This window comes from Scaptodrosophila lebanonensis, unplaced genomic scaffold, assembly GCF_003285725.1.
Source record: "Scaptodrosophila lebanonensis strain 11010-0011.00,11010-0021.00 unplaced genomic scaffold, SlebRS2 tig00000024-arrow-pilon, whole genome shotgun sequence".
Classification (NCBI taxonomy): Eukaryota; Metazoa; Arthropoda; class Insecta; order Diptera; family Drosophilidae; genus Scaptodrosophila; species Scaptodrosophila lebanonensis.
Window position 1 is genome coordinate 18,236,967 of NW_022060538.1, and position 26,261 is coordinate 18,263,227.

Below are 26,261 nucleotides of genomic sequence, written 5' to 3' on the forward strand. Positions count from 1 at the left end.
TCTCAAGTTGTCGTTTATCTCATACAATTTCTCTTCCCATTCTGCAGCTCAAAAGGAGGGCGGCACCCAACTGAAATTGATCATCGAGTATCCCCACGATATAAAGGCGTTAATGAAGCCCATGCGGTGAGTATGCAAGTTTACGTTGCCATCATATACCCAGCTCGCGATTAATGTTGTGGCTACAATTTTAAATGCATTTCTCTGGTCGGCAGGCCGGAAATTTGTGTCCGCTTGCCACACTCAGCGCGTTTGTCTGCATTTACTTTCCGACAATAATTAATAAAAATTGGATTTATAGAAACACACCGTCCATTGCAAGTCTGCTTACAATGCAATGCCGGCGTTTCCGTTTGAAAAAGTAAATAATTTTAAGCTTCGAAAATGGAGATATATATTTTGCCACAACAATAATTTCAACCTGTATCCCAAATCTATAACAACTTAATTAATTATCATATAATAAAAATATGATATGGTGAACTAATTTTGATAATTCTTCAGCTTTTGGTCCGGTATTATAAAAATGTCATAATACACAAAAATGTTTCCGGTACTCAGATGGATTTCTGTACTCATCTTCTCAGTTATGTATTGCACAGATTTTAATAAAAAAAAGAAAATAATTTTATTTAGAACTGAAAAGACTTTGTGTTTCCGAAAAGAAATTGATATCAGAAATGTTTTGAGCTGCAATTGTCTAATTGCCTTTTAAAATGAGGTCTGCCCTGGCCTTTTTAACTATTTTCTGTGTGAAATCTTGCATACATTTGGCGATCAGGCTTTATGAAATACATACCCTTATATCCTTCGATTTTAACGCATAGACGGTTAGCTTTTAGACCTTGGAACTGGCGCTGACACTCAGGGTTCCTATAAATGGCCAGGATCACATCTTTATAGTTAATTGATCTTTAAGCTTTGGTGGCCTCCAGAGACCAGTCCATTTTGCCGTCTTGTGGAGTAAAATTGTTTTACATTTCATTGAATGCCAATTGCGTCTATTGGATGCTTAGTAAGCTTTTAATTTGTCTAGGGATGAGCCGATTAAAATGAAATTTGAAATAGAGGTAGCTCTATTAAAGACTTATCTTTTATATCTTTCAAATTGTTGCTGACAGTCTGTTTCCGAAAGTCTGTTGCGTGGGATTTGCGCCATCTTTTATGTCGGTATGTAGATATTGAATAACTTTGTCATTAGTGAACTGATTAACTTGAGTAGACCAGTGTTGAAAACCTCAGTTCAAGAAATTGTATAGAACCAAATTAAATAAAAATATCTCATACTTGAAAATCGGTTGTTTATTTTCAAGGATATTCAATGTTTGCGTACCGACATAAAAGATGAACATGGTCCTCGTACTAGGGCTCACATATTTCTGTCGGGGTTTAGGGAAACACAAAAATTACTTTATTGGGAATCAACAACCATTACGATAAAATATATATAACCGTAAAACGCAGTTGTATAATTACCTAATTGTAATTTTAAAAATCATATGATAATAAATTATTAATGTCTCAACCTAACGTATACTCAAATAATATTATCACCTATCGTACAAGGCACCGACCCTTTTTTTTAGAATTTCAAACATGGCATACTTTTCTTAAACAAATAATATATCTTATCTAGTTTGTTTTATTGAGAGATTGAACCTCCAATTTGGGCCTGTCTTAGACAAAGAACAAAAGGCACTTAAGTGAAGGTTGACTGCCATCAACATACTTATGCACACTAGTGTGCAATAGCTTTCCCACTGCTTCGGCTTGTCAACACATTTTTCGGCGAGTAAATAAATTTGTCGACTTATATGCAATGCTGACTTTTTGCGGCTGCAGAAAATTTTGCTGCATTTAAAGCTGAATGGCAACAGCAGGAATTGGAGGTTCGAGCAAGCGCCGTCTGTAGGTAGCATGTGCCGGCAATAATTTAAACATTTATTCAATTTTTAATGAGATTTAAACGTGCTGCTTGAAGCGTTTTACCGGTTTTTTTTTTAGTGCAGTGGTTGCCCGCAGCCGCAACGCTGGCCAAGTGTAAAGTGTCCTTTTAATGTTGTGCATTTACAATTTAAATGAAAACGTTTCTTCCTCCTTTTTTTAAATTGCCGCCGTGTTGCTGTGTCAGTAATTAAGCGCACTGGCACGTTGCAATGCAGGCAGGTGGAGGTGGTTGGGGCAGATGGAGAACCCACTGCTCCTTTTAGGACGGCTTCTTCGTCCTTCCTCTAGTCGGCAAGTGGCGGTTGCAGGCAAATGCATGAGACCCGCACTTTTTGTCGTACTTTCAATTCATTTCATGTTGGCACTTAACTCACATTCTTTCCCTTTGCAGCTTTCCCAGGGATCAGCAAACATTGCCCAATCATTTCTACTTCACGGACTATGAGCGTCACAATGCGGAGATAGCTGCATTTCATTTGGACAGGTAAGTGTGTCGCCTCCTGCTCCTGCTCCTTCTGCTTTTTCCTTTTGTTCCGGTTGAAGTGCTTTTGCTGGCTACTGTCATGGCAACCATTAAGCTTTGAACAATCTCGCATGCAATTATTATAATATACTTGAAAATATAATATAATTTGCTATTGTTAGATATATGCAATATTGAATTGCGGTTGCCATTGCGTATGACCCTCCACATACTTGTACAAGTATTTACAATTTGATTTGTAGCTATGGCAACTTTTTTGCATAAATGCAAATACTGATGTCATTATTTAAAGCTTTTGTGTTGTGGCTAAAAAAGTGTTCAGTTTTCTAATTAGAGCAATGATAATACAAAGTCGGCAAGAGAGCTGTGCTTGCTGGTTAGACGAATCCTAATAACAAATGGAAGTGACATAAAGTTTTTACAGTCAATTGCTTACATGTATTGGCATTCAATTCATATGATTTGTTCGTTCGCATATTTTGAATCCCTTTTCATAGTTATTTTTTATAGGTTAGTTTTATTTTTTGTATAGAAACTTAGGTAGTTTATTTCAAGTTGTATTGAATTAATGGAGGGTATTACTTTATATTATTAAGACTACAAACGATAAACAGCAGTTGAAATGTTGTTATATCTTTCAACCTATCAGTACCACTACTACGAGCATAAACTACAAAGCTGCTTCGTTTAGGATTTTCATAAGTGTTCGTATTGAGTCTTTTTGTCGTGCCTATATGCCATCGGATTAAATTTGACCAGGACTGCTTAAATGAGAACAAACAATATTTTGATACAAATCTTTATTAGCGCCTTTAAAATAGCATGCCTTTGAGCTATATATTTTTAGTTATTTTATATTATAATATAAATCATAGTTTTCGTATATGTGTCGACAGCACTATTTGTTGATTTTCGAAATAAAATAAAAATTAAAATAAAGTCAATAGGCTTCTGGGAATATTTTATTCTGGGAATGACCTTTCATTGACTCAATCGGAGTGGACATTTGAGTTTCGGACACAAGAAGAAGTAACGGGGAAAAATCTAGTGATTACGGTTGCTGAGCAATGACTTTAGTTTCGTGTTTGGCCAGGAAAAATCAGGCTGGGATGGATAACTTGTTGCACTTGGTGGTTTTATAACTAAAATATCAACTAAAATGAGTCGAGTAGATCCTTAAAATATATTGAGAGCCTAATTAATATTAATAATTTTCTGCAAACACACAGCATTTAACATATCTCGGTTAAATTTCAAATGTATTGCTGTAAACTAAATAAACTCAAATATAGTATAATATTCATCCACAAAAAAACAACTCTCTTATGTACGAAAAATCTGAAACATGTTGATTGAATTACAATCCCTAATCCATACTCAAAATGCCAAATGTAGTTCAATGCATTATATTTAATTTTAGCAGACAAAAGAAGATGATTAAGTATGAATGATAAATATTTAAACTAAACAATTTTGCAAGCACAATTTGACTGATAAATGAAAATTCCAAATAACATACACTTTAATGAAACTCTAAAAAATACTATGGAAGCCTCAATTTAAAGAGACATAGAAAACAAAATTCTTGCATAATTATTTTTCACACTTTTAAAATTGTTTATTTTTTTGAAAAAGGGGGAGCGCACTATGAAAACGAAGATTGGGAATAAATTGTTTTTATTTGAATGAAGCTCAGATTATAATAATTTGAATAAGGGTTTGCCATTTAAGAGCAAAATCCTGCAAAGTACTTCTACACATACATACACACATACAAGTAAATGTACATTTTCCTACATGCATATGTGCAATAATATGAGTAATGGGCTGTTCTGTACGTGTATGTGGATTGTGAAATGTGTTTTGCACACGATTCGCATCAAAAAGGCGCCGCGGCTGGCAAAGGCAATCAAATTATTCAATTTGCTGTTCGCAATGGAGGTCAAGCCCAGCCCAAGAACCAAGTGACCAATAGCCAATGGACTAACTGAGCTCAAGCTGCACATGTGTTTGTGTGTGTACGAGTGTGTGGGTGCGTGTGAGTTGGCGGAAATAAAATTTATATCAGTTTACCGATTTTTATGCCAAGCTGGCGTCGTACGATTAGAAGCCAAATGCTAATCCACTGTACACGCCCACATAAATACTTGCTCGAGCCCGCACTACCACTAGCATTCGCACAGACAATTTATGTTCATTATTTATGATGGGCCGCCATATATAAAATAAAATACTCGTACTCGTACACCCACAAAAACATACGCGTGAGCAACTCCTTCGGCCTCTGCTGCTGCTTCCTTTGCCGCCCTCCTGGTCAGCAGACGCAATGACAACGCACACTGAGCGGCGACGGCCGTTAAATGATATTTAAGTATGTTTTGCAAAATAAAAATAAAATGGAGGAAAATACAAGCAGGGGGAAGAAGAAGCCACACAGACGCCTTTTCATGTAAATTATGTGAGCACATAACTCTTGACACTCCGCAATGGAAGGTGGAGTTGGGTCTGGAGCCGACCTTTTCATGCATAATTAACCTCGCACAGAGAGGCCTGACCAAGTGAAGTCGTTTGTTGCCGTCCTTGCTGTCCATGTCCGGTTGTAATTTAGACACAAATTGTCTGCATAGTTCTGCTCAGTTGTGTTGCCTGGCTGGACTTGACAAAAGTTTGGCAGTCCAGGCACAAAGGTTAATTGCAAATAAGGCAAGTTGTGCGTGTGTCTCCCGCTGCGCCAAGAGTACAAGTTGGAAATTTTTGAATTTTGATAAGCCGTCATAACTTGTGTAATTGTTGTGGCAACCACACTCAAAAACACTCACACAGAGAAACAAACACAGACAAACTTTCAGCTCGGGGCCCTCTAATGGAGCCCAGCGCTAGGTGTGGGGGTGTGTGGTGGCGGTGGTAGTGGTGGTGTTGTTGGGTGGTTAGGGGCTGCCCATTGGTGGTTGGCAGGCAGTACATCAGCACGGCCACAAAATGAAATTATGGCATTTCCCTTCTGACTGACCTCAGGCCATTGTCTGAACGCCGTCGGCGCACCCCAGACAATGAACATTTTTCATGTTGCCAAATAATTTCGATAATATTTTTTGTGGCTGCTCCTGCCAACAGCACACCGTGGAACAAATTCAAGTCTGATGCGAGTATAACTACTTTTGTTTAACAAAACAAAAAGAAACAGAATGCAAAACTTGTTGTTGCCTTATTTGGAAACTCTCCTAGTTGTTTCAGGATTCGTAGAACCATCTTGGGGTATATTTTTGGTTTGTGTTCAAGTATCTGTGTAGATGACAAACAGCAGTCAACATTTCTTCAGCTTTTAAGAGTGTTTTAAACTTGCCTTGGCCTCGGACTTTCTTTGCTAATCTGCTGAGGAGGCTGGCATTTGAGTTCAGGCTTACTGGGCTTGTGTGGGCTCCCAAAAGTGATTCTAGCTCTAAAATTTCTCGATTTTCGACCAACGAGAGTTGGTGGTACACCGCCTGACAGAACTCGGACAACATTTAGTGCTCCAGGATTTTACAATAATTATACTCTGTACATGAAATGTACAAGAGTATATTAGGTTTGCGGGAGCTGAAAAATGTAACAGGCAGAAGGAGGCGTGGCAGACCCCACAAAGTATATATATTATTGATCAGCGTGACAAGACGAGTCGATCTAGCCCTGTCTGTCTGTCTGTCTGTCTGTCCGTCTGTCCGTCTGTCCGTCCGTATGAACACCTGGATCTCAGAGACTATAAGAGATAGAGACACCAAATTTTGCACGAAGATGCGTTATGTGTATATTCTATACGAGTTTGTTTTATTTTCTTGATTTTCCCCCCCACTTCCCCCCTATGGGGGTTTTCCCGATTTTCCATTCGTATAATCGCCTATATCTCGGAGACTATAAGACCTAGGAACACCAAATTTTAGTCCCAGATGCCTTATGTGAATACGCAGAAAATGTATATTTTGGAATTCCCCTCCCTCCCCCCTCTACCCCGCAAATCGTAACTCCCGTAATTCTTGGAATTTCGAACTAAAATTTTGGAAATACCCCCAGTTGGTTATTATGTGTCCGTATGCCAAGTTTCATTATGATAGACCGATTTAACAAGAAGTTATAGCCATAAATATATTTGCTGATGCAGCGCTGCTGCAGCGCTGCCCGCGGCTGTTGTTGATGTTGCTGTTTGGTTGACTGCGAAAATGCTTACACAGACACGAATAGATGCGCATAGGCATACATACACTCACACAGACGAAATTGCTATGTAAATGTGCAATTATACACCCTTTACGTGAGTTCGAATACCGAGAGAGGTAAAATCGATCAAATTTTTTTTTTTATTTTCTTAATTTTTTTATTTTCTATAATTATTGTAAGCATATGTACAGAGTATTTCAAAGTCGGGACACCCGACTTTAGCTTTTTTACTTGTTTTTTTCTAGTTAATGCGGGTATATCTAGAACTACGTCAGATTCCAGAACAATTTTCTTTCTTACTGCCAGCTTGAAGATATTCATTCATTCGCCTTTATTGAGACTCGTAATTCGTTTCACAATTTTCTTCCAGAAACTAATCATTGTATTGTCTCCTGAGAATTTCCAATTTACGTTGAGGGTCAATCAGAAGTTTTTCTTTTATTAAATAAAATAATATATAATGAAATAATAAAATTAAATTTCAATTATATTCGAACAGTCTAGTATAGATAGTTTATAAACTGGTGACCCTAATCGCTAAATAGGCTTATGTTTAGCAATTACGGAAAGAAGTTATTGTGAAAGAGTTATCAGAGCTTTTGAGATGAATGATTCCAATAACAATTCCTATAATTTATAAATAATCTTAAACATAACGATAACACAATTGAGATTGGAATGGCATAGAATACTTAAAGCCGTATTTGTTGACCCTTCTTTTGAGAATACTTTGCTTCGAGAATACTTTAATAGAATACTTTTCAAGCAATCAAAAAAAAAAAGAAGTAAATAGGAAAGAAAAATGCTTATTAAGAATAAAAAAATACCAACATTTGTTGAATTCAATATATTAAATTATTAATCAATTGCTTAAAATACTAGTTATACTTATATACCGATATTCGTCCTTATCTTCTATAGCTGTATTGGCCTGTTTGTATTTAAGATTTTTACTTAAAGATTGCAGTGTGGGTAACATGGAATTATAAGTCAGTGAGCAGAAAGCCTTTCACATTCACATAACCTTCATTGGCATTTAAGGTTTTCTGCCATTGTGCAGCCCTCGATGGTCAGTGAGACATATGCTTGGACGTTGGTCGAGCACTTGTAAAGCAATTTTCGAGCATTATTTTCATAAATTTTTTTGTTGCTGTATTTCTTTCACACGCACTCATTACAAGTTTTTTTTTTTGTTTTCATTTTTGGTGTGTTTGGCATTTTGTTTCAACACAGTTGCGTTTGCGTTTTTATTTAACGTTCTCCTCTTCCCCTCTTTTATTGAAAAACATTTGCAGAATTTTGGGCTTTCGTCGTGCCATGCCCGTGGCGGGTCGCACACTGAACATTACGACAGAAATTTATCAACTGGCCGACGAGAATTTATTGAAGACGTTCTTTGTTTCGCCATCCTTGAATTTATGCTTCCATGGCAAGTGCTCGTACTATTGTGACACTTCGCATGCCATTTGCGGGAATCCGGATTTGTTGGAGGGCTCCTTTGCCGCCTTTCTGCCCAGCTTCGAGTCATCGAATCGCAAGGTACGTACAAACATCCATAAATACATACAGATAGTGAAAAGGGCAACAGACTTATGGACACGGATAAAACGTGTCCATGACTTTGGGGGCCAGCTGCTCGCCTAAGTGGTTTTTGATAAATGCATATGGTACATAAATACTTGTATATCGTCGCTTGCCATGCAGATAATAATTTATGTTTTTTTTTTTTTGCTGAGCTGATCAGTGTTTATTACTAATAATTGCGCTTTTGAGCATCATTAACTAACAAATAATTGTAATTACTTAGCTTGTAAGATTCGTGGTTTAAAGCACATCTCTGGAATTGGCAGCATTGGCAGCAACAGGTGAATGAACTCACCCGAGAACTCACAGCAGAACTCACTTGCCAGCTCGTGAGCTTTGGCTGTAATGCACGCTTTGATCTTAATGGATGCTGCAAATGTGTTGGGCGGGCACTTCATTTAAGACCCACCCACCCACAACAAACACCCCGAAGCCACCGCTCAGCAGTTAAGCAGTCATCCACTTCATAACAGTAAAGAACAACTCACTTAGAGAGCATACTAAATAATGCTCCGGGTTTGCTTCATTGCTTCGCCATATTTTTCATTTTATTCGTGCGCGCCCCAAAAACTCGCTTTTAATTTGCATAATTTGTATTTTTTTTGCTTTATCCTTTGTTTGCAGCCGCCACTCTACAAATTCATTCATTCATTCATTCAGTCAGTCAGTCAGTCAGTCATTCAGTCATCCATTCATCCATTCATTCGTTTGCTTGCTTTGTGGGGGAGGTGGTTGCATTAAAAAATATTTGTATCAATGCCAAGGCGCGCAAACGTTTGCTCCAGCACTTAATGTATGAAATGAGAAATATAAAATGCTCTGCTTGCCGGGCGTTAATAAATTCTAGAGTCCACTTAACCAAATAAAATAAAAAATAGGAGAGAAAAAGCAACGGCTATGGCAACGGCAACGGCTTTTAAATGCAAATTACCGAAAAATTAAAGCTAGCGCTCGAAATGTGCCAACAGGCTCGAACCGTCCACCACCACCACCAACCCCACCCATACCCCTACTGCGAGTCGCACATAAAAAGGGTTTATCCCCACAATCATTTTTCTTACAGATTTGCCAACGACGGGTACGGCTACATAGGAAAAGCGTTTTATTTTTTCAGCCTGCCTCAGCCCTCACAGGCCTCAAAGGAATATATAATACATACGTATACTTGTTTTTTTTTTTTTGTTGCGGCCTGCTCTCAAAACAGTTTACAAGTAGAAAATGGTTAAGTGTATACTTGAGATTTGGCGTAAGGCAAAACTGTAAATTATGCACAGGAGATCATTTTTCTTTTGCACCATTTCTCTTTCTTTCTAGCGCTCGTGTTTCTTGGCTTTTTTTCGCATTCTTGTTTCCTTATGCCTGCGGGGCGGAAGCAAAGTAAACAAACATCGAAACTGTGTAGAATTTTAATTAAGTTGCAAATTTTATTTCCCTGCTTGTTAAATACAACAAAAGACGAGCCAACGCGAGCGTGTCCGGGTGTTTTTCATATCCTTTGCCATCATGGTTGACTTTAGTTCTCGTGAGTGCGGGTGCTGGGGCAGATGGGGCAGATGGGGGACTTGCGTGTTTATGTGCGAGGGTAATAAAAGTTTTGATAAATATGTTATTTGCCAAAGACGCCACAGCAAATAATGCATGCACTCTATGTGCATTAAGATGCCACATTCATAGCTAAGACGTGCTTAAAAGTAAATCAAAGCTGAATGCTTCGTCTGCGGTTTCTGATTATCCCCCTTAGAGTTCGTCTTGCACATAAATGCTATTAATTAGATAAAATGCTAGGAGTTGTGGTTAATAATGTAGTTGAACTGATGCTGAAACATGCACATTTATTGATCTCAATTCTTGCAAACAAAAGCAAGCTAATTTCGTTCTGGAAACATTAATTTTGTGGCATAATCTGCTTAATTGTCAAAGCATTTCACAAAATATTGCACAAAGTAACAGAAATAAATTTATTTATTAGCTTTAAAAATGTCAATTCGTCTGTGCAGTAGGAAGATCTGAGGAATGATTTGTCGTTGAAATAGTAAGCCAGCCAAATGTTGTATGTATATCTAAATAAATTTTTTTAATTTTCTACAAATTGTAACTTTGTACACATCCTATAAGCCAACTAAATTATTCATATTCTGAATAAGCAAGTCAGAGCCTGTAGATGAAGACCTGGCATTTAACCTAAAATTGCTGTTTAATCTCTCTTAATGATTTTTGCCTTTCTCAAGTACTTAATTTAAATTCCACAGGAATCAGCTGGGCTAAGTACAATATTATCGTGAAATGAGATTTTTGGCGTTGCTAAAGAGTATTAGAGGCCTAATTAATCTATATTATATCTATATATAATCACATTCACTTTGATATTTGAAAAACACTTCAACTCAAAATTAACTACGTTCGATATTAATTTTAATCCGCAATTTTCAGTCGAGCTTTTGTAAATTATTTATTGTAATTTTTATACGAAAATATTAGTGTGATATTTTTAAATTAATGAGTTTTCTTCTGTACCTTGAGTAGAGGCTTAAATTGTACATCAAATTGGTAGCTAAGAGGATAATTAAATATGGATCAGAATTCATGTAGGTTAATTTATTGGCAATGATGGGGAATAATCTTTAAGTCAGGCTTCAGTAACATACATAGCTGATAAATTCCTAGTATTTGAAGAATAAATTTGTGCTCGCGCTTAAATCAATAATTCTATATTGAAATGTAGATTTTCGCCTGAAAGCTGTTACTAGAGATCTATAGAAGAATTCACAAACTCTCTTATCTAACCATTACTTCAGTATTCGAACATCATTTCATACTTGGTGTCTTTTTGGAAATATATGTATAAGTTCAACTCCATTTTACGGGCAGTTACACGCCTTTCTTCACGTTTGGTCGCCTACTATTTCAGGGGGTTTTCTGAGCTCTCGATGTTAGCTTTAAGTTTGTACACCTCTCCGGGTGTAATTTATCAAAAGCATTTAGCGCGTTGCTAACAAAAATTGCAAATTGCTTGCCTCACATATTTGCCACATTCTTCATTTTCATAAAATTCATATTTTTGTTGTTGTTTTTTTTTTGCTCAAATTTAATTTTGCTTGATTTATGCATTTTTGGCGCTGCTTTTTATGCAAAAAAAAAAAGAAAAGAAAAAAGTGCGACGTTGGACTTACTACCTTAGTTTGCTTTTATGCTTTGGCCACGCAGTTTTTTGAATTTTATTTTTTGCTTTTTTCTGCTTTGGCTTTTTGTGTTGGTTCTGTTGCATTTTGTGTCCGCCGCGCACGCTTCCGGTCATTATATACTCTACTTTTTTTTTGTGTGCTAGCCATCACGCTTTTATTATTACTATTACAATTTTTACTTGTTGTTTTTATTTTTACCGAGTCTCGTTTTTTTTTATTTCTTTTATATATTTACTCTATTGCCGCTGTTGTTGTTGTTCTTATTGTTGTTATTGCTCACCTCACCTTTCTGAACCCGAACACGAACCCGAAACCGTACCTGAACCCGCACCCGCACCCGCAACCAAACCGCAAACAAACGGCGCTGCTGCATCGCTTGGTTGCATAGGAACGGAAGGTAAGTTGGCGACGGATCTCAGCTCGAGGTTGGCCAGGGCGGGGGAATTGACTGCAAGGCAGCATTCTAAGGAAACAAATTTTATTGCTTCGCGCTGAGGTGCTTCTGAGACTGCTGGAGCTGCGGTGGGGGGCTGCAATAATTTTATTTGAGTGAAATTAATTTTGGTTGGTCAAACGGTTTGTGTCGTGATGCGACGCGTCGTCAAGGCGACGACCACCTTACAGATAATGTTGCTCAAATGGCGCAATTGCAGATTAAAAACAAGTAAAAAAGCTAAAGTCGGGTGTCCCGACTTTGAAATACTCTGTACATATGTTTACAATAATTATAGAAAATAAAAAAATTAAGAAAATAAAAAAAAAAATTTGATCGATTTTACCTCTCTCGGTATTCGAACTCTCGTAAAGGGTTTATAATTGCACATTTACATAGCAATTGCGCCTGTGTGAGTGTATGTATGCCTATGCGCATCTATTCGTGTCTGTGTAAGCATTTTCGCAGTCAACCAAACAGCAACATCAACAACAGCCCCGGGCAGCGCTTGAGCAGCGCTTGAGCAGCGCTGCAGCAGCAAATATATTTATGGCTATAACTTCTTGTTAAATCGGTCTATCATAGTGAAACTTGGCATATGGACACATAATAACCAACTGGGGGTATTTCCAAAATTTTAGTTCGAAATTCCAAGAATTACGGGAGTTACGATTTGCGGGGTAGAGGGGGGAGGGAGGGGAATTCCAAAATATACATTTTCTGCGTATTCACATAAGGCATCTGGGACTAAAATTTGGTGTTCCTAGGTCTTATAGTCTCCGCGATATAGGCGATTATACGAATGGAAAATCGGGAAAACCCCCATAGGGGGGAAGTGGGGGGGAAAATCAAGAAAATAAAACAAACTCGTATAGAATATACACATAACGCATCTTCGTGCAAAATTTGGTGTCTCTATCTCTTATAGTCTCTGAGATCCAGGTGTTCATACGGACGGACAGACGGACAGACGGACAGACTGACAGACGGACAGACGGACAGACGGACAGACAGACAGACAGGGCTAGATCGACTCGTCTCGTCATGCTGATCAAGAATATATATACTTTGTGGGGTCTGCCACGCCTCCTTCTGCCTGTTACATTTTTCAGCTCCCGCAAACCTAATATACTTCTGTACATTTCATGTACAGAGTATAATAAATATTTTAGTTGTGATTCCACTGCACTGTTGGCATAATAATTTTGCAATCTTTTGCTTTTCAGCATACTCGTACACTTTCTTTCTCTCTTTTTTTTTTTGATCTCAAGCAGTACTGAAGAACTTGAAATTGAAATTGATTTAATTTTCTCTCTCTCTTTTTTTCTCTCTTTTCCCGCTTTTTCTCCTTTGGTATGGTGTTTGATTACAGTTGTGGCGGCATCCATGGCGACGCTCCTATCACAAGCGCAAGAAGGCTCAGTGGGAGACAGATGCCAATTACTGTTCTATGGTATGTACCGTTATCGTTACCGCTACTCATATTATGTGCCATTTTCCACGTTTCCACATCCGCTGGCCGACCGACTCTCGAGTCGAGTCATCTTCTTCTTCGTCCACTTCTTTGTACAGCTTCTTGTTGCCGTTTTTCGTCCGGCAACACTTCCTTTGCAAAAGCTGCGGTTACTTTTATTTAATTTGCATTTAAACTCAAATGAAATGCAAATGTTTTTATTGTTCGTTGCTTGTTCTGTTTGGTTCTGTTCTGTTCTGTTCTATGTATTCTGTTCGTTTTGCTTTGGCATTTGTCTGTGCCAGCACAAGAGTTTTGCTGACTTAATTAAGAAATAGTCGGCCAGCATTTCCTGTTCCCAAGCTCCCCCTCTATCTCTCTATCTCCCCCATTCTCTCGTGACATGCCGCTGCCTGTGTCAGTGTGTGTGTGTGTGTGTGTGTGTGTGTGGCATCAACAAAGGCTGGAATCGTGGCTGCATTTTAATTCTCGCATTTGATTTCTCGCTCTAGGTGCGCGACATACCGCCCTACGATGAGGGACGCCGCCTGCTCGACCTAATGGACATGTCTGTATTTGACTTTCTCACCGGAAACATGGATCGTCATCATTACGAGACTTTCAAGTAAGTAGCTCGCCGAGCCCGAGCTGGTTGACTGCTTAATTGCGAGCCTCCCAGTGCATAAATCAACTGCAATTGCAGCCACTTTGCCGGCGTATTTCGCATATCGACCCCTCCAGTATTTCAGTGCGTGCATGTGCGTGTGTGTGCGTGCATGGGTATGTTTGTTAGAAATGAGTAAATAGAGATGGGCTGGTAAGTATCACAGTTTCCTGTACAAGCGATTGAAATCAACATGAACCGTAAAAAGGAAAAGTTCAATGAAGAAATTATAACAACTTTTTAAAAATGCACATAGAAATAATTAGCCAAGTAATAATAATAATGCTTTAATAGAAAATTAAACTGACTAGGAAACTTTCTTGTAACTATTTATTCTTCTTATGTTTTGGCTTCTGATAAGATCAAGTCCGATGTAAATGCAACTTTTTTTATTTAATGATAAAAAGACGCATTCAAATAACTATTTAATATAGAAAATTAGAGTACATATTGAAATACTTAATCGTTGAGTATATTATATAGGTGGGCCAAATAATTCAAATTTGTTGTTTGTATTGCAAAACCATTAAATCTGGAGCATATCTCAGGCAAATTATTTGCACATAATGTTACATCAGAAAGAAAAACAAACTTGATCTGGTTAGAGCTTAAGGGAACCTGGATAGCAAGTTTGGTTATTCTAGCTCTTATAATTGCCAAGATCCTTGCACTCATATCGAGTTGTCTTGTTTATAATGATAGGGAATATATATACTTTGTGGGGACTGCCACTCCTCTTTTCTGTGTGTTACATACATTCGTATAAAAGCTAGTACTATATTGCTTCTATCCTTTGGTTACAGGGTATAGAATTAACGTGTACATGTTTCAATTGAAACGAAAAGCCTTCTAATTAGTTAGTTTTTGTTGGTTTCCGTTTTAGTTTTGCACATTCGCGTGCATGTTTTCTCAAGATCAAATTTTATCTTGAGCCCATCTCTAGGTGCGCAAGCACAGTGTGTCCTTGGCTGGCAGGCACTGCAATGGCAGAGACGTAATGCGATCGGTTTATTTCCGCACAAATGGCTTTGTTGGCTTCATGCCTACTTTGGCGATGGCGGTGACGGTGACGGCATTGAAAGCATCTGCAGCAGCCGTCTGCATTAGCAATGGGCGCAATGTTGCAACTGTCGCACACGTTATGTATACGCCCCATATGGGCTGCTGCCGCCTGCGATTACGTGTAGTTTACTCAACGTATTTGTATTTGCCTGCCAGAGAACGCTGCTCCTACTGCTGCTGCTGCTTCTGCCGATTCTGTTGCTTAAGCGCCTGCATTTGGCCATGGATACGGCAGTGCATGCCAAGCAGGCAATGCCACGGAAAGATATTTTCATGCAAGAGGTTAGAAAATATCTGCAACATAAGCCAAGCACTGCAACCAGACTGCACATCATCGAAGGCTTTTCGAACGACGACAACACCGACAAAAAGGACGTGGGCTGATGATGATGCTGCTGCCGCTGCTTCTGTTCCTCTTGTTCCTCTTGTTGCTGTTGTTGCACTTGTCGTTGTCAACGACGTTGATACTGCGCCCAGGTGCTTGGCTCCAGTGCCTGCTAAATTGTTTGTTATGCAAAAGCGTTTGTATGGATTATGGCAATGTTCGTTCCCTCTGAGTGCCCGTAAGCTGCTCAGGCAGCGGGCGCCCAACTAAAGTTACCATTCCTCTTAGCATATAGGTTTTTATGGGTATGTGTGTGTGTGGGAGTGTGTTTGTTTGTCGCCCCTAATCACATTTGCAGCCAATTATGCAACAAATCTAAGCGGGCGCACGCCAGCAAGGCGTATGCGCAATTTGCTGACTTTTATAACTTTTTGCACTTTTACAGAGTCTATGGTAATGAGACCTTCCCATTGCATTTGGATCACGGACGTGGCTTTGGGCGCCCCTTCCACGACGAACTCTCTATATTGGCGCCCGTGCTTCAGTGCTGCCTCATACGCAAGTCCACGCTCGTTAAACTCTTGGAGTAAGTAAATATAACCTCTAGGTAGCATATAAGCCTCATCATATGGCATCTACTCGATTATACTATGAGATTTGATGCCAAAATGCGAACTCTTTCTATTAAGAATGGCTTAGCAGGCTCTTCATAAATGATTGATTAATTTAAAAAACTAAAGAAAATGCAAGGTAGGGAAAGGTGGAGGATAGATAACAAAACTCCTCAATGCAAGTAAGTAAATCCTGTTATCAAGCAATTCTTGGAAAATCAAAAAGTAAAACGATGATTAGAAATCTCTTGGGAATATTTAGCTTCTCAACGGCGTACTAAAACTAAATCTTGGAGATGATGAGAGTATCCACCAATAGTAATAAAATATCTTACTTTAGATTAATAGTTATTAATTATTAACGATTAATAGATTATAGTTAGCCATCGAAGTATAAAGTTTGACACGATATCAGAGGATTAAATAAAAACCACATCAAACACATAATAATTACCTTGGTTTGGTAGCATCGTAAAGAAATAACAACCTTGAAAATATTGGAGTTTTCTTTTATGCAAAATTTGTATTAGTTGGTTGGTTGGCTGGAGAGGCCGTTCGGCATTGAACCAAATTCATCCAAAAGCGTAATTCGAAACTCTCTTGTAAATCTCGTGTCGTAAAATAAATAAAAGACGGCCAGGTTCTTCATTGAAATGTTTGCCATTTGTAATCCGAAATTCAAATTGTTGGGGACTGGTTTGATCATAAATTGAAGAACTTTTGTTTCTGATTCAGATCTAGTTGCTTGTTTGAATTTCTAAACAACACAGAACTGAAAATAAATAAGCACAGAAACTGAAATGTTAAGCAAACATAAATATGTTATTTCCAGATACCAATGGGTTCATTTTCCACAAAGTAGTGGATAGTGTTGGATTTTTTATATTTCTTCTTAATATTTTTATATTTCTCTCAATAATTTTTGTCTGCCTGTTTAAATGATTCGTGAAATGTATATTTTTTAATGAATCTAATTTTTCGTAACTATTACTTTATTAAGTTATTATAAAAGTATGAAGAAGGCAATAATTCCTTTTGTTGCAAATTAAATTAGTTAAATTATTTAAGGAAAACACAATTGTGATTTACATTTTGACTAAGTAAGAGGCAATTACATTAATCCTGTCTAATGCTTATTTCGTAAACATTTCAGGTTCCACAACGGACCCAAGCCGTTGTCACAATTAATGCGTGAATCGCTGAGCTACGATCCGATAAGTCCTGTGCTCTGGGAGCCGCATCTGGAGGCGCTCGATCGTCGGACTGGCATTATACTGCAAAGCATACGTGACTGCATCAAACGGAATCCGCCCGGCGAGACGGAAGGGTCCGACGCAGATTTATCCTCATAGCGCTAAGCGGTCGTCCTTGTTGTCTGATAGAGTCTAAAGAAACTTATTGTTAGTTGTGTCCTGTGTGTACTGTCTATAAATTAGATGTTAAGCCTGGCAGCGGCCTTTGTAAAAGGTCGGCGTCTCGGCGTCACGGCGTTTGCGGTCGGAGCGGCACTTTGGGAGCTGAGCGAGTCTACCAAAAAGCATAAAACAAATCAATGTAATTTATGTTTAGCTGTTTGTAAATCCTACGAAAGAGGTTAGCCATGTAAGTAAATAGTAGTGAGAAAGACAGTGGGGGAGGGGGAGAGAGGGGTGCGGTTCGTCTGTGTATGTGTGCGTGTGTGGGAGCGCATTGTTTCGAAATTTGTTGGCGGCATGTAATGTGAATTGTAAATGAAATGAAGTACCTTTAACAACAAAAACCAACACCAACAACAACACAGCAACTGCATACAACAAACCAACATTAAACAATTGGGCTTCAAATTTTCTAAACTAGACCACAGTAGGTGCCAAAAGTATAAAAACGCAACATTGTGGAAGCGAACCTGATCTAAACCTAGACAAAACAAAAAAACAACAAACAGAAGAAAAACTTAACTAAACTAAACATTTCGCCCTGCGCAAGAGTGAAACTTCTTTAAAAGACTATATGAAAAATGGAAACAAACAAACTAACAAATAATAACAAACTATTTGCTAAATATTTATTTATATTTTTTTCATACATTTTACAAAAGTAATTAAACCAACAAGAATTACAGGTATGTGTAGTATGCATACATAATTAAGTGTAATGTGTACGCGAAAAGCAAAACTAGGGCCCCACAAATCCTAAGTAAACAAAAGAGGAAAACTTGTTTCAAATTTAGTTTCTAAGCTTACATGTAACATGTATGTAGTACATACATACACACATAAGTATGTACATACATGTATGTATATCAGGCGTAGCTTTATTCGTACTCGTAGTAGCCGAGCTCCCTGGGAACGAGACGCTCCCAGGCGCATGTTGTGTTTTATTATTCTTTATTAGTTAGTCGAATTAGTTCCAGCAAAAAGAGGTACTTCAAAAAAAAAAAAAAGAAAAAGAAAACTACTGTTAAACACTAAATGCGATTACTACAATAATTAAGTTAGTTTGTTTTACCATTGTAACATTTTAATTGTACCTTAGTAGAAAGGAGGGAGGAGCAGGAGGATAGTTATGAGATAATGTATAATCAGCAAAAGGATTCATATCCTATTTGTTGCTGTGTGCAGCTTGTTTGTTGGCATAGAAAGAGATAAATGTTAGCAAATAGCAGAAATTTAGTAAAAATGCAAAATTAATTAATAAATACCAAAGAAATTGTAAAAAAATGATGGCAATGTGGTTTCATTAATTGGTTGAGTTCGGTAAAAAAAAGAACTACACAAGCGGAAATACGAATCATTCAAATGTTGTTATTTTATTAAGCTGAAATAAACTGTTGGTATGTATGTTTGAATTACATTTTTGTCATTTTTAAACTGCATGCATTATAGAGTATGGATTATGCAATATTCATAAAATTTTCTGTCATTGGATTGCATATTTTCAGCTATCAGTTTTTGATTCTCTTGGATATACTGTATATATGTATGTGTCTACTGCTGACTGTTTCTTAGATCTTGGTGCATTATTGTGGCTCACCGCTTTGTCCACAATTTCGAGCAATTGTTGTTTGAGATTTGCACTAACTACCAACCTCAGATAAATCAAAAAAAAGAATAAACTTGTAATGCCTAGCTAATAGGCGAGTCTTCATACCAAGTTTTGTCCATGTACGCTCAGTCGTTTCCAAAATTCAGGCGTTCATCCAGACAAATGGCGGACAGACGAACCGACAGACGAACGGACAGACGAACGGACAGACGAACGGACAGACGAACGGACAGACGAACGGACAGACGGGGAGACATGTCTCAATCGATTTCTCCCGTGTTTGCTACATACTTTGCACAAACCTAATATATCGTAAGTTGTTATCCATATTTCCAATTTAAATGCTAGAGTCCGATAGCATTCTACAAAGAGAGAGGAAGAGCAAATGAGAGTTTTTTTGTTATCTACTCTCCTAAGAGAAACTATAGTTCGAGCGCATACCAGGTATGCCATTAAAACTGCAAAGTCTTAGCTCTCACTGCACAGCTACGTTTTAACTAGATCGGCTGGTAGCGCTCTCAGACAGAGTGTGCATTTGTGAGAATTATTTGAATAAGCGCAAGCTAGATAGACAGCTTTTACCAGCTGTCTAATTTCAAATTTTGGACTAGCAGCTCTGTGTGGCGAGCTATATTTTGGACATGAGAACACATTGATTTTCTCCCTCGTATGTGACTCAGTCCAGCTTCTTATGACGTCAACCTCAAGAGAACAGCGAGTTGCAGACCTGCGCAATGGCATGCCCCTGGTACTCTCTCTAGCATGGTCCGATCGCTGCTCTCATTGCTGGAGGTCTAATGGCACATGGGGGGCTGCCATAAATAAACGCCGTTAGTCTTGGATTTGAGCTTCGATCGGCAAGTCGTGTGCTCCCTAATCTCGAATTGTGTGCGTGAGGTTTTATGCTTGTTTTGTTTTTGTTAATTTATCGCTAATTATTTGTATAAAGCAAACAAACGACAAGCATCAATGAAGTGTCTTTGTGCCCAATGCTTGCTTTGGACTGAATTGGTGTTTATTTAAAATTCGGTTGATTTATATATACGCTGTTGCCATGCCGTGAAGATTATGTAAAAATGCTATTGTTTCTTTTTCGAGATCAATGAAAATAATATAGTACTTATCTATGACCTATTGTAGTGTTTGCTGCACGCGCTTATCAATTAAAAAATCCACGTCAACATTTTTCTAATCAATTTCATGATTTCCGGAACTGTTTGCTGTCTGTGGGGTCTATAAACGACGTTGACCGCCTTAATTGGCATTTCAGTCGGCTGGCAACAACGCCCCCAGACAGACTATAACTAGACAGTCTGCAACTAAAAAGAAATCAACTTTGCATAAAACAACTTATGCAAATTTCTCGTGCAATTCATTTACATTGACAGCCACTCAACCGCTCTGCAAAACTAACGGCCTGAAGTTCACGTTACACTCCAACGGTCCGCAATGTCTTCATCCTCGTCCATAGTCGTTGACTTGCGTTCGGACACCGTCAGTGTCCCCACACCTCTGATGCGGGAACGCATGTCCAGCGCTCCCGTTGGCGACGATGTGTATGGCGAGGATCCAACCGTGAACGAATTGGAGCGGAAGGCGGCACAACTTTTGGGCAAGGAGGCGGGCCTGTTTGTGCCCAGCGGCACCATGGGAAATCTACTGGCGAGTAAGTGGAGATGGTGATGGAGATGGTGATGGCGCTGGTGACGTGTACATATGACTATGTATGTATATTGCACGCCAAGGAGCGTGTGTCTGTCCTTAAACAATCCAACTTCCGCATGAAGAACTCGCGGGGGATTCGTGAATTACATGTAATTCGTTTGAGGAATAGTGAAAGCAATTCTGTTCTGTGTATGTCAAAAACTACAGTGAGCTCACATTATAGCGTACAGTTGTGGGATTTTTAGCATAAAAGACGTTGCTCTTCATTTGTGTTATTGCTGAGAAGAATATGCAATGCAATAACTGCCAAATTGAAACATCGTTTGAAACATCGATCGATTGCAATCGATTTCATTTCATCATACACTTATTTAGTTACTAAATTTTTTTTGGCTTATAATTCTGGAAATATTTGAATTTTCAGCATGTAAAGATACTGCCCCTAGAAACTGAAAATAGAAAAAACATAAAGTCAATAGAGTATTGACATGGAAAATTTTTGAAACATTGTTTCTTGGTGAATTCATAAAAATGGAAAGTTATAGAGGAGTATGTAAATAATTTGATCGTGAATATTAATTTATTTATTTTCTTATTTCCTTGTCATTCTGATTTAACAATTTAATGAAATACATTTATATTAAAATGAATATCGTTCCTGAGCGGAACATAGGTCATAATATTTTCGATATATAGTTCCAGGACCCAATGCTACTACTTTCCTTTCTTATCCACGTTTTCTTTTTTGCTTATCTCTGGATCAAAAGTCATTTTACAGATGTCTGTGCTATTCTTCCTCAACGTGTGGCCAAGCCACCTCCATTTTAGTATTGGTTTGATAGGGATATTAAATAATCTGTCTGATCTTAGTGGTTCTGCTTTTGCATTGTCTGAAAGGCCACTTGGCTTTTTTAATAATCTTTCCTAACCACACTGCCAAGATAGCAGAATTTACAAACATCCTCAGTAATTTGGAGCTCGCCAGTCAACTTTTTTCATGGGGGTATTGCAATATTAGCATTATTTTTGAATCATAAGTAAACATACATAGTAATCCTAAAAATTGACGATGAAACTTTTTAGTGAAGTTGGGGTTATTTTGAAATACTTATTTTAGGAACAAAGTATTATTTATTCCTTTGCTAGAACCAGAAGGAAGGAATTGCTTAAGCTAAAGAGTTAGTGGGAGATCGGAAAACCGCTAATAGGGCTGCTAAAAATACCTTCGTAAATACTTACCTTAGCAATTTCAGAAATGAGAACATTAGAACCCACCAAACGCTTCACAGCTTTTCCTAATAGAAAGATGTTGAAAAGCGCAAGAAATTATAAATATAACAGAATTAAATAAAAACAAAAACGGGCTGAGGGCGGCAACTACTGTTACAAAAGGATGTGTGCAGGTTCTAATTGAAGATACAACAAATTGGGCAATAATTTATGTACATTGAAATGACTTGTTATAAGCTATGTATATATCTATAGGAGTTTTGAAAAATAGTTTATAAATTTGCACAAAAGTACTTCAAAGTTCTCTTGCTACGCTTCCTATTCAGACTGTTTTAGAAGCCATAATCTATCCACAAATTCCCAGAGATTTTTTTAGAAGGCAACTCAGGAACAGTTTATACAGTTTTCATTCAGTTGGAATGTTAATTAGTGAGGGGCTTCACTGTACCTAGCCTGATACGCATGCCACATACATATATTGATAAAGTGAGACGCTAGTTGAAATGAGTGCCGTCGGCCCACTTATGTTTATTAGTTTAAAGTGAGCTGGGATGCCAGCGTCGCGATGTTCCCTCACCTTAGGGGGAGGGGAGAAGAGCAGAGAGAAAAGTTTCATCAAGTTGGGGAAAAGCAAAGCGTTCCCATATCATGCATCACGCACATAATCGTAAAGGTTAAGGGCAGCCATAAACATAATATTAATTTTTATGGACTTTAATATTATCCCTGCACACAATGGAGTGGGACGGACTGATGGCAGGACTCGTAATGGACAGGTGGCCGCCAGTCGAGCCAGTCGAGCCAGCAATTTATGTGCGTTCCCAAATTAATATTTCTAATGGAATTTGCATTTTATTGAATCTGAGTGGGGACAGAGTAGAAAGTAGAGAGCAACTAGAGAGTATCATTGGAAATTGATTAGCGAATGAAAATTTACCTTCATTGCAGTTATGGTTCATTGCCATCGTCGCGGCACGGAGGCCATCGTCGGCGACTTGTCGCACACATTCCTCTTCGAGCAAGGTAAGGAGCCGCTGCTGCAGCTGCAGCTCACCTTAATGAGCAACTACAACTGAACGGGTGCTTTATCACAATTTAGGCGGCGCCGCGCACTTGGCTGGCATTCAATTAGCCACGATTAGGAACGAGATAGACGGCACCTTCAGTCTGAAGGAGGTGCAGCGCAAGATAAGGCACGAAGATTGCCACGAGCCCATAACCTCGTTGGTCGTCGTGGAGAACACACACAATATGTGCGGCGGCAAGGTGCTGCCCTTATCCTGGCTAGACGATTTGGCTGCCCTTCTCCGCCAGCCAGGCATCAGTCCCGCCCCCATTCGCCTGCACATGGACGGAGCACGTATCTTCAATGCAGCCGCCGCTCTGGGCGTCAGTGTGGAGCGTATTGCTCGCGACATGGACTCTGTTTGTTTTTGCCTCAGCAAGGGTCTGTCGGCGCCAGTGGGCTCCATGCTGGTCGGCTCCAAGGCTTTCATTAGCGAGTGAGTAGAGCGCGACAGGAAGTTCAAATTATAGTTGGCAAAGTTCCTGTTGCCTTCGTTGCTAACCGCAGTATTTTTGCTCATCGTGGTTGTTGTTGTTGTTGCGGCTGTTGTGTGGAGCCATCGGTTAACGATGGCATAAATTATTCGGAGCGAGCTGCACAAATTAATTGCTTTGTGTCAAACCTTGTAATATTTTCGTTGGCTTCCATTTCAGGGCACATCGCCTGCGAAAGGCACTGGGAGGTGGAATGCGGCAGGTGAGTGCAGACATACCGATCTTAAATCGACAGAAGCTTCTTGAGAGTTCTCAAATATTTATCTTAATTTCGATTTGAAGCTACCATCTAACACAAAACACAATTATCAAAGCTTCGATTTCAGAAGCATTTATTACCAATTGTGCCATTTTATTTATTTTTTGTAGATTGGCATCTTGGCTGCAGCTGGCTTGGTTGCCTTGGAGGAGGTGGTTCCATTGCTGGGCAAGGATCACGAACGGACACGCCGCTTAGCTCAAGGTAGGCAGTCAGTCCACTACTGAGATCTGATGTTCATGTCATTTAAATGCTTATTTTTCTAGTTGTACACGATCTGCAGAGCCCCAATGTATCTGTGGATTTGCCGACAGTGCAGAGCAACATATTGTTGATGCACATCAAGCAGCCGAAGTTGACTTCAAGTGAGTTCGCCACACGACTGGCAAGTGTGGAGCCCGCGGAGTTGGCAGCTGGAGTGCATGGCCAGAGTCCTGAGCAGGGAATTGTGTTGAAGGTCAGCGCCAGAGACTGGAGCTTTTCTCGTGCCGTCTTCTATCATCAGGTGGACGATGCTCAGGTCGAATTGGCCATCAAGAAGTTGTGCTACGTGATCAAGGAATACGATGCGCGCTGGCCCTAAGCTCTTGATCCAACAAAGTCGATTGTAAACAGCTAAATGAAGATGAAAAATAAATACATGTTTATTGAAACTCGAAATGAAATTATGATTTTGGGGTACGCTTTGGTTTGCGGTCGGAAACGGCGCGTGCATCCAGAAAGTCATTTAATTAAAAACCAACATCGCAACAACAAGAATAATAATAACAACAACAACAAAAACTCAAGCTGATTGTGAGTTGCCCCAAAATTTGTATTAGTGCTCCTTGAGTGCCTTCCAAATGCCGCTTACATTTACGCATGACTGCGTCGGCAGGCGCTGGTAATGGCAATGGCAGTGGCATCCTTGGCTTGGGATACGGCTCCTGAATGACGCACTGATGGACTGCCGCAGTGTCTGCATGAATGCCTGACTGAATGAAATAATAAAATTATTTTTAAAAAATCATTGTCAATTTTGCGATTTTCATCGATTTAAAAGCATTCGTAGCGAAGCAGAAAGGCAGGCGGGGAGTCGGGCAAGCAGGCAGGCGGGCTAGGAGGCAGACATCCTTGGGATCCAGTGCGCTCCTTTGCCGCTTTACCGACATTTGTGTGATTTATAAGCGAACTTATCGCATTGATGTGGACATGAGAATGGGGCATGGAATGCGCTTAAAATGATTACGTTTACGTTCACGTTACGACTCGGCACGGTACAGTGTGGCTTGTCATAAACACAAATTGAAATTGTGTGCCACTGTGCAGTAGAAGGCGAGCGGGCGGACAGTGGTGGACACTGCCAACTGCCAACTTACAATAGATTAGTTGCGACCGGCTGAGTGATTGTATCAATAAGGAGAGCGTTTTTGTGCAAAGTGCCCTTTTTGTCCTTTGCATTGAAATGTTATTTTTCTGTAAATTATGCGATGGCAATGTGGGTGGGTGGCAAGTGAAATTCAATTAAATAAGTTGCTGGAGCATTTGATAAATTGAAATCGAATTGACCGGGGAAAAAAATCTGTCTCTCTCTCTGTGTCTCTGTCTCTCTGCCCGCTCCGACAGTTTGTCGGTTTGTCAGTCTGTCTGCACTTGCTAAGGATTAATGTGCGCTCCATTGCAGGAAAACTCAGTCAGCAATTACACTCGTGTTTGATGTTGTGAGTACGTGTGTGTGTGTATGTCTGTGTGTATGGGTGTGTGTGTATGACCTCGGCTCTCTGAACTAGCAAATACCAATTTTCCAACTTCTCAACAGCTACATTTTAGTTAGAGTTTGAGTTTGTACCAGTCAGCATTTTAATGGTTGGCAACAATTTTTGCGCCCAATAACAAATTAGTGCCTAAAAGTATGCACTTGCCTCTGAACAATGCAGCAATTAAAGTTTGTGTGCGACCCACACAAAAAAAGCACACGCGAGCTTTCATCAAACATACATATATCAGTAGCGGCGGCGACTCTCGCTTTGTTTACTGCCCCTCTCTCGTGCCCTACACCGTCCCCGCCTTAATTAAAAATAGCTGGCAGTCATGCGACGACGACCCACACACATGGTGTGAAAACACGAGTTTTCGTTCATTATTACATTTACGTTACTCGTGCAGCGATTTGTCTTCTATAAATAGAATGTTGACTCTTTTTGTTATCACATTTCGTACGTTTCGTTATATCTGAGTGCTTTGTCGCTCATCAGCAAAATGTCAGGATGGCCGAGCGGTCTAAGGCGCCAGACTCAAGAATTCGAGATTCTTGCCTTTCCACAGAAAGGTCAGTGATGTGAGCGTTCTGGTCCTCTCTGAGGGCGTGGGTTCGAATCCCACTTCTGACAAACAGTTATTTTTTTTCATTTTTTTTTTTAATAAGCTTGTTTTCTGCTGATATATAATAAAAAGATTTTATATCGGATTTGTAAAGCCAATTAAGTGAACAGGCAAGCAAGTTTTAGTAATATTTTATTTATTTTTTGTTAAAGTTTTTTAAACAAAAACTGAAGGACTTTGTTTCGTTATTGTTGAGAACAAATTTATTATACGTGCTTTAATG

The 26,261-nt window shown here is 39.1% G+C and overlaps 2 protein-coding genes and 1 non-coding gene across 5 annotated transcripts in view; all 3 read left to right on the forward strand.

Moving 5' to 3' along the window:
• The window catches only part of LOC115620667 (extracellular serine/threonine protein CG31145), a 131,895-nt gene extending 113,254 nt beyond the window's left edge, over positions 1–18,641 (forward strand). The window contains exons 4-11 of one of the 2 annotated variants that reach the window (XM_030514021.1): positions 48–126; positions 2,339–2,431; positions 7,921–8,164; positions 11,780–11,788; positions 13,197–13,277; positions 13,790–13,902; positions 15,774–15,914; positions 17,093–18,641. In XM_030514021.1, the coding sequence (XP_030369881.1) occupies positions 48–126; positions 2,339–2,431; positions 7,921–8,164; positions 11,780–11,788; positions 13,197–13,277; positions 13,790–13,902; positions 15,774–15,914; positions 17,093–17,291 (959 nt within the window). In that variant the 3' untranslated portion in view covers positions 17,292–18,641. The remainder of the gene's footprint in view (positions 1–47; positions 127–2,338; positions 2,432–7,920; positions 8,165–11,779; positions 11,789–13,196; positions 13,278–13,789; positions 13,903–15,773; positions 15,915–17,092) is intronic. The other variant, XM_030514022.1, reaches the window with a different exon arrangement.
• Positions 18,642–19,804: 1,163 nt separating this feature from the next.
• Positions 19,805–24,330, forward strand: LOC115621358 (probable low-specificity L-threonine aldolase 2). Of its 2 annotated transcripts, XM_030514980.1 has the most exons (7): positions 19,805–19,851; positions 20,352–20,629; positions 22,807–22,881; positions 22,958–23,360; positions 23,578–23,620; positions 23,788–23,881; positions 23,944–24,330. In XM_030514980.1, the coding sequence occupies exons 2-7, from the start codon at positions 20,413–20,415 to the stop codon at positions 24,258–24,260; spliced, it is 1,149 nt and encodes a 382-aa protein (XP_030370840.1). In that variant the 5' UTR covers positions 19,805–19,851; positions 20,352–20,412; the 3' UTR covers positions 24,261–24,330. The 2 variants fall into 2 exon arrangements, with proteins under 2 accessions (XP_030370840.1, XP_030370841.1); XM_030514981.1 differs by lacking the exon at positions 19,805–19,851 and having other exon boundaries at positions 20,256–20,629.
• A 1,587-nt stretch (positions 24,331–25,917) lies between these two features.
• Trnal-caa lies at positions 25,918–26,046 on the forward strand. Its single transcript has 2 exons — positions 25,918–25,955; positions 26,002–26,046. It is a non-coding gene; the product is annotated as a tRNA-Leu (tRNA).
• The last annotated feature ends 215 nt before the right edge of the window (positions 26,047–26,261 follow it).

Excerpts from the sequence above, each read along its gene's own strand:
- LOC115621358 (XM_030514980.1), top strand. The coding sequence starts at position 20,413 with ATGTCTTCATCCTCGTCCATAGTCGTTGACTTGCGTTCGGACACCGTC. Across the intron at positions 23,361-23,577 it reads TCCAAGGCTTTCATTAGCGA|GGCACATCGCCTGCGAAAGG; the intron begins GTGAGTAGAGCG and ends CTTCCATTTCAG. Across the intron at positions 23,621-23,787 it reads TGGGAGGTGGAATGCGGCAG|ATTGGCATCTTGGCTGCAGC; the intron begins GTGAGTGCAGAC and ends TATTTTTTGTAG.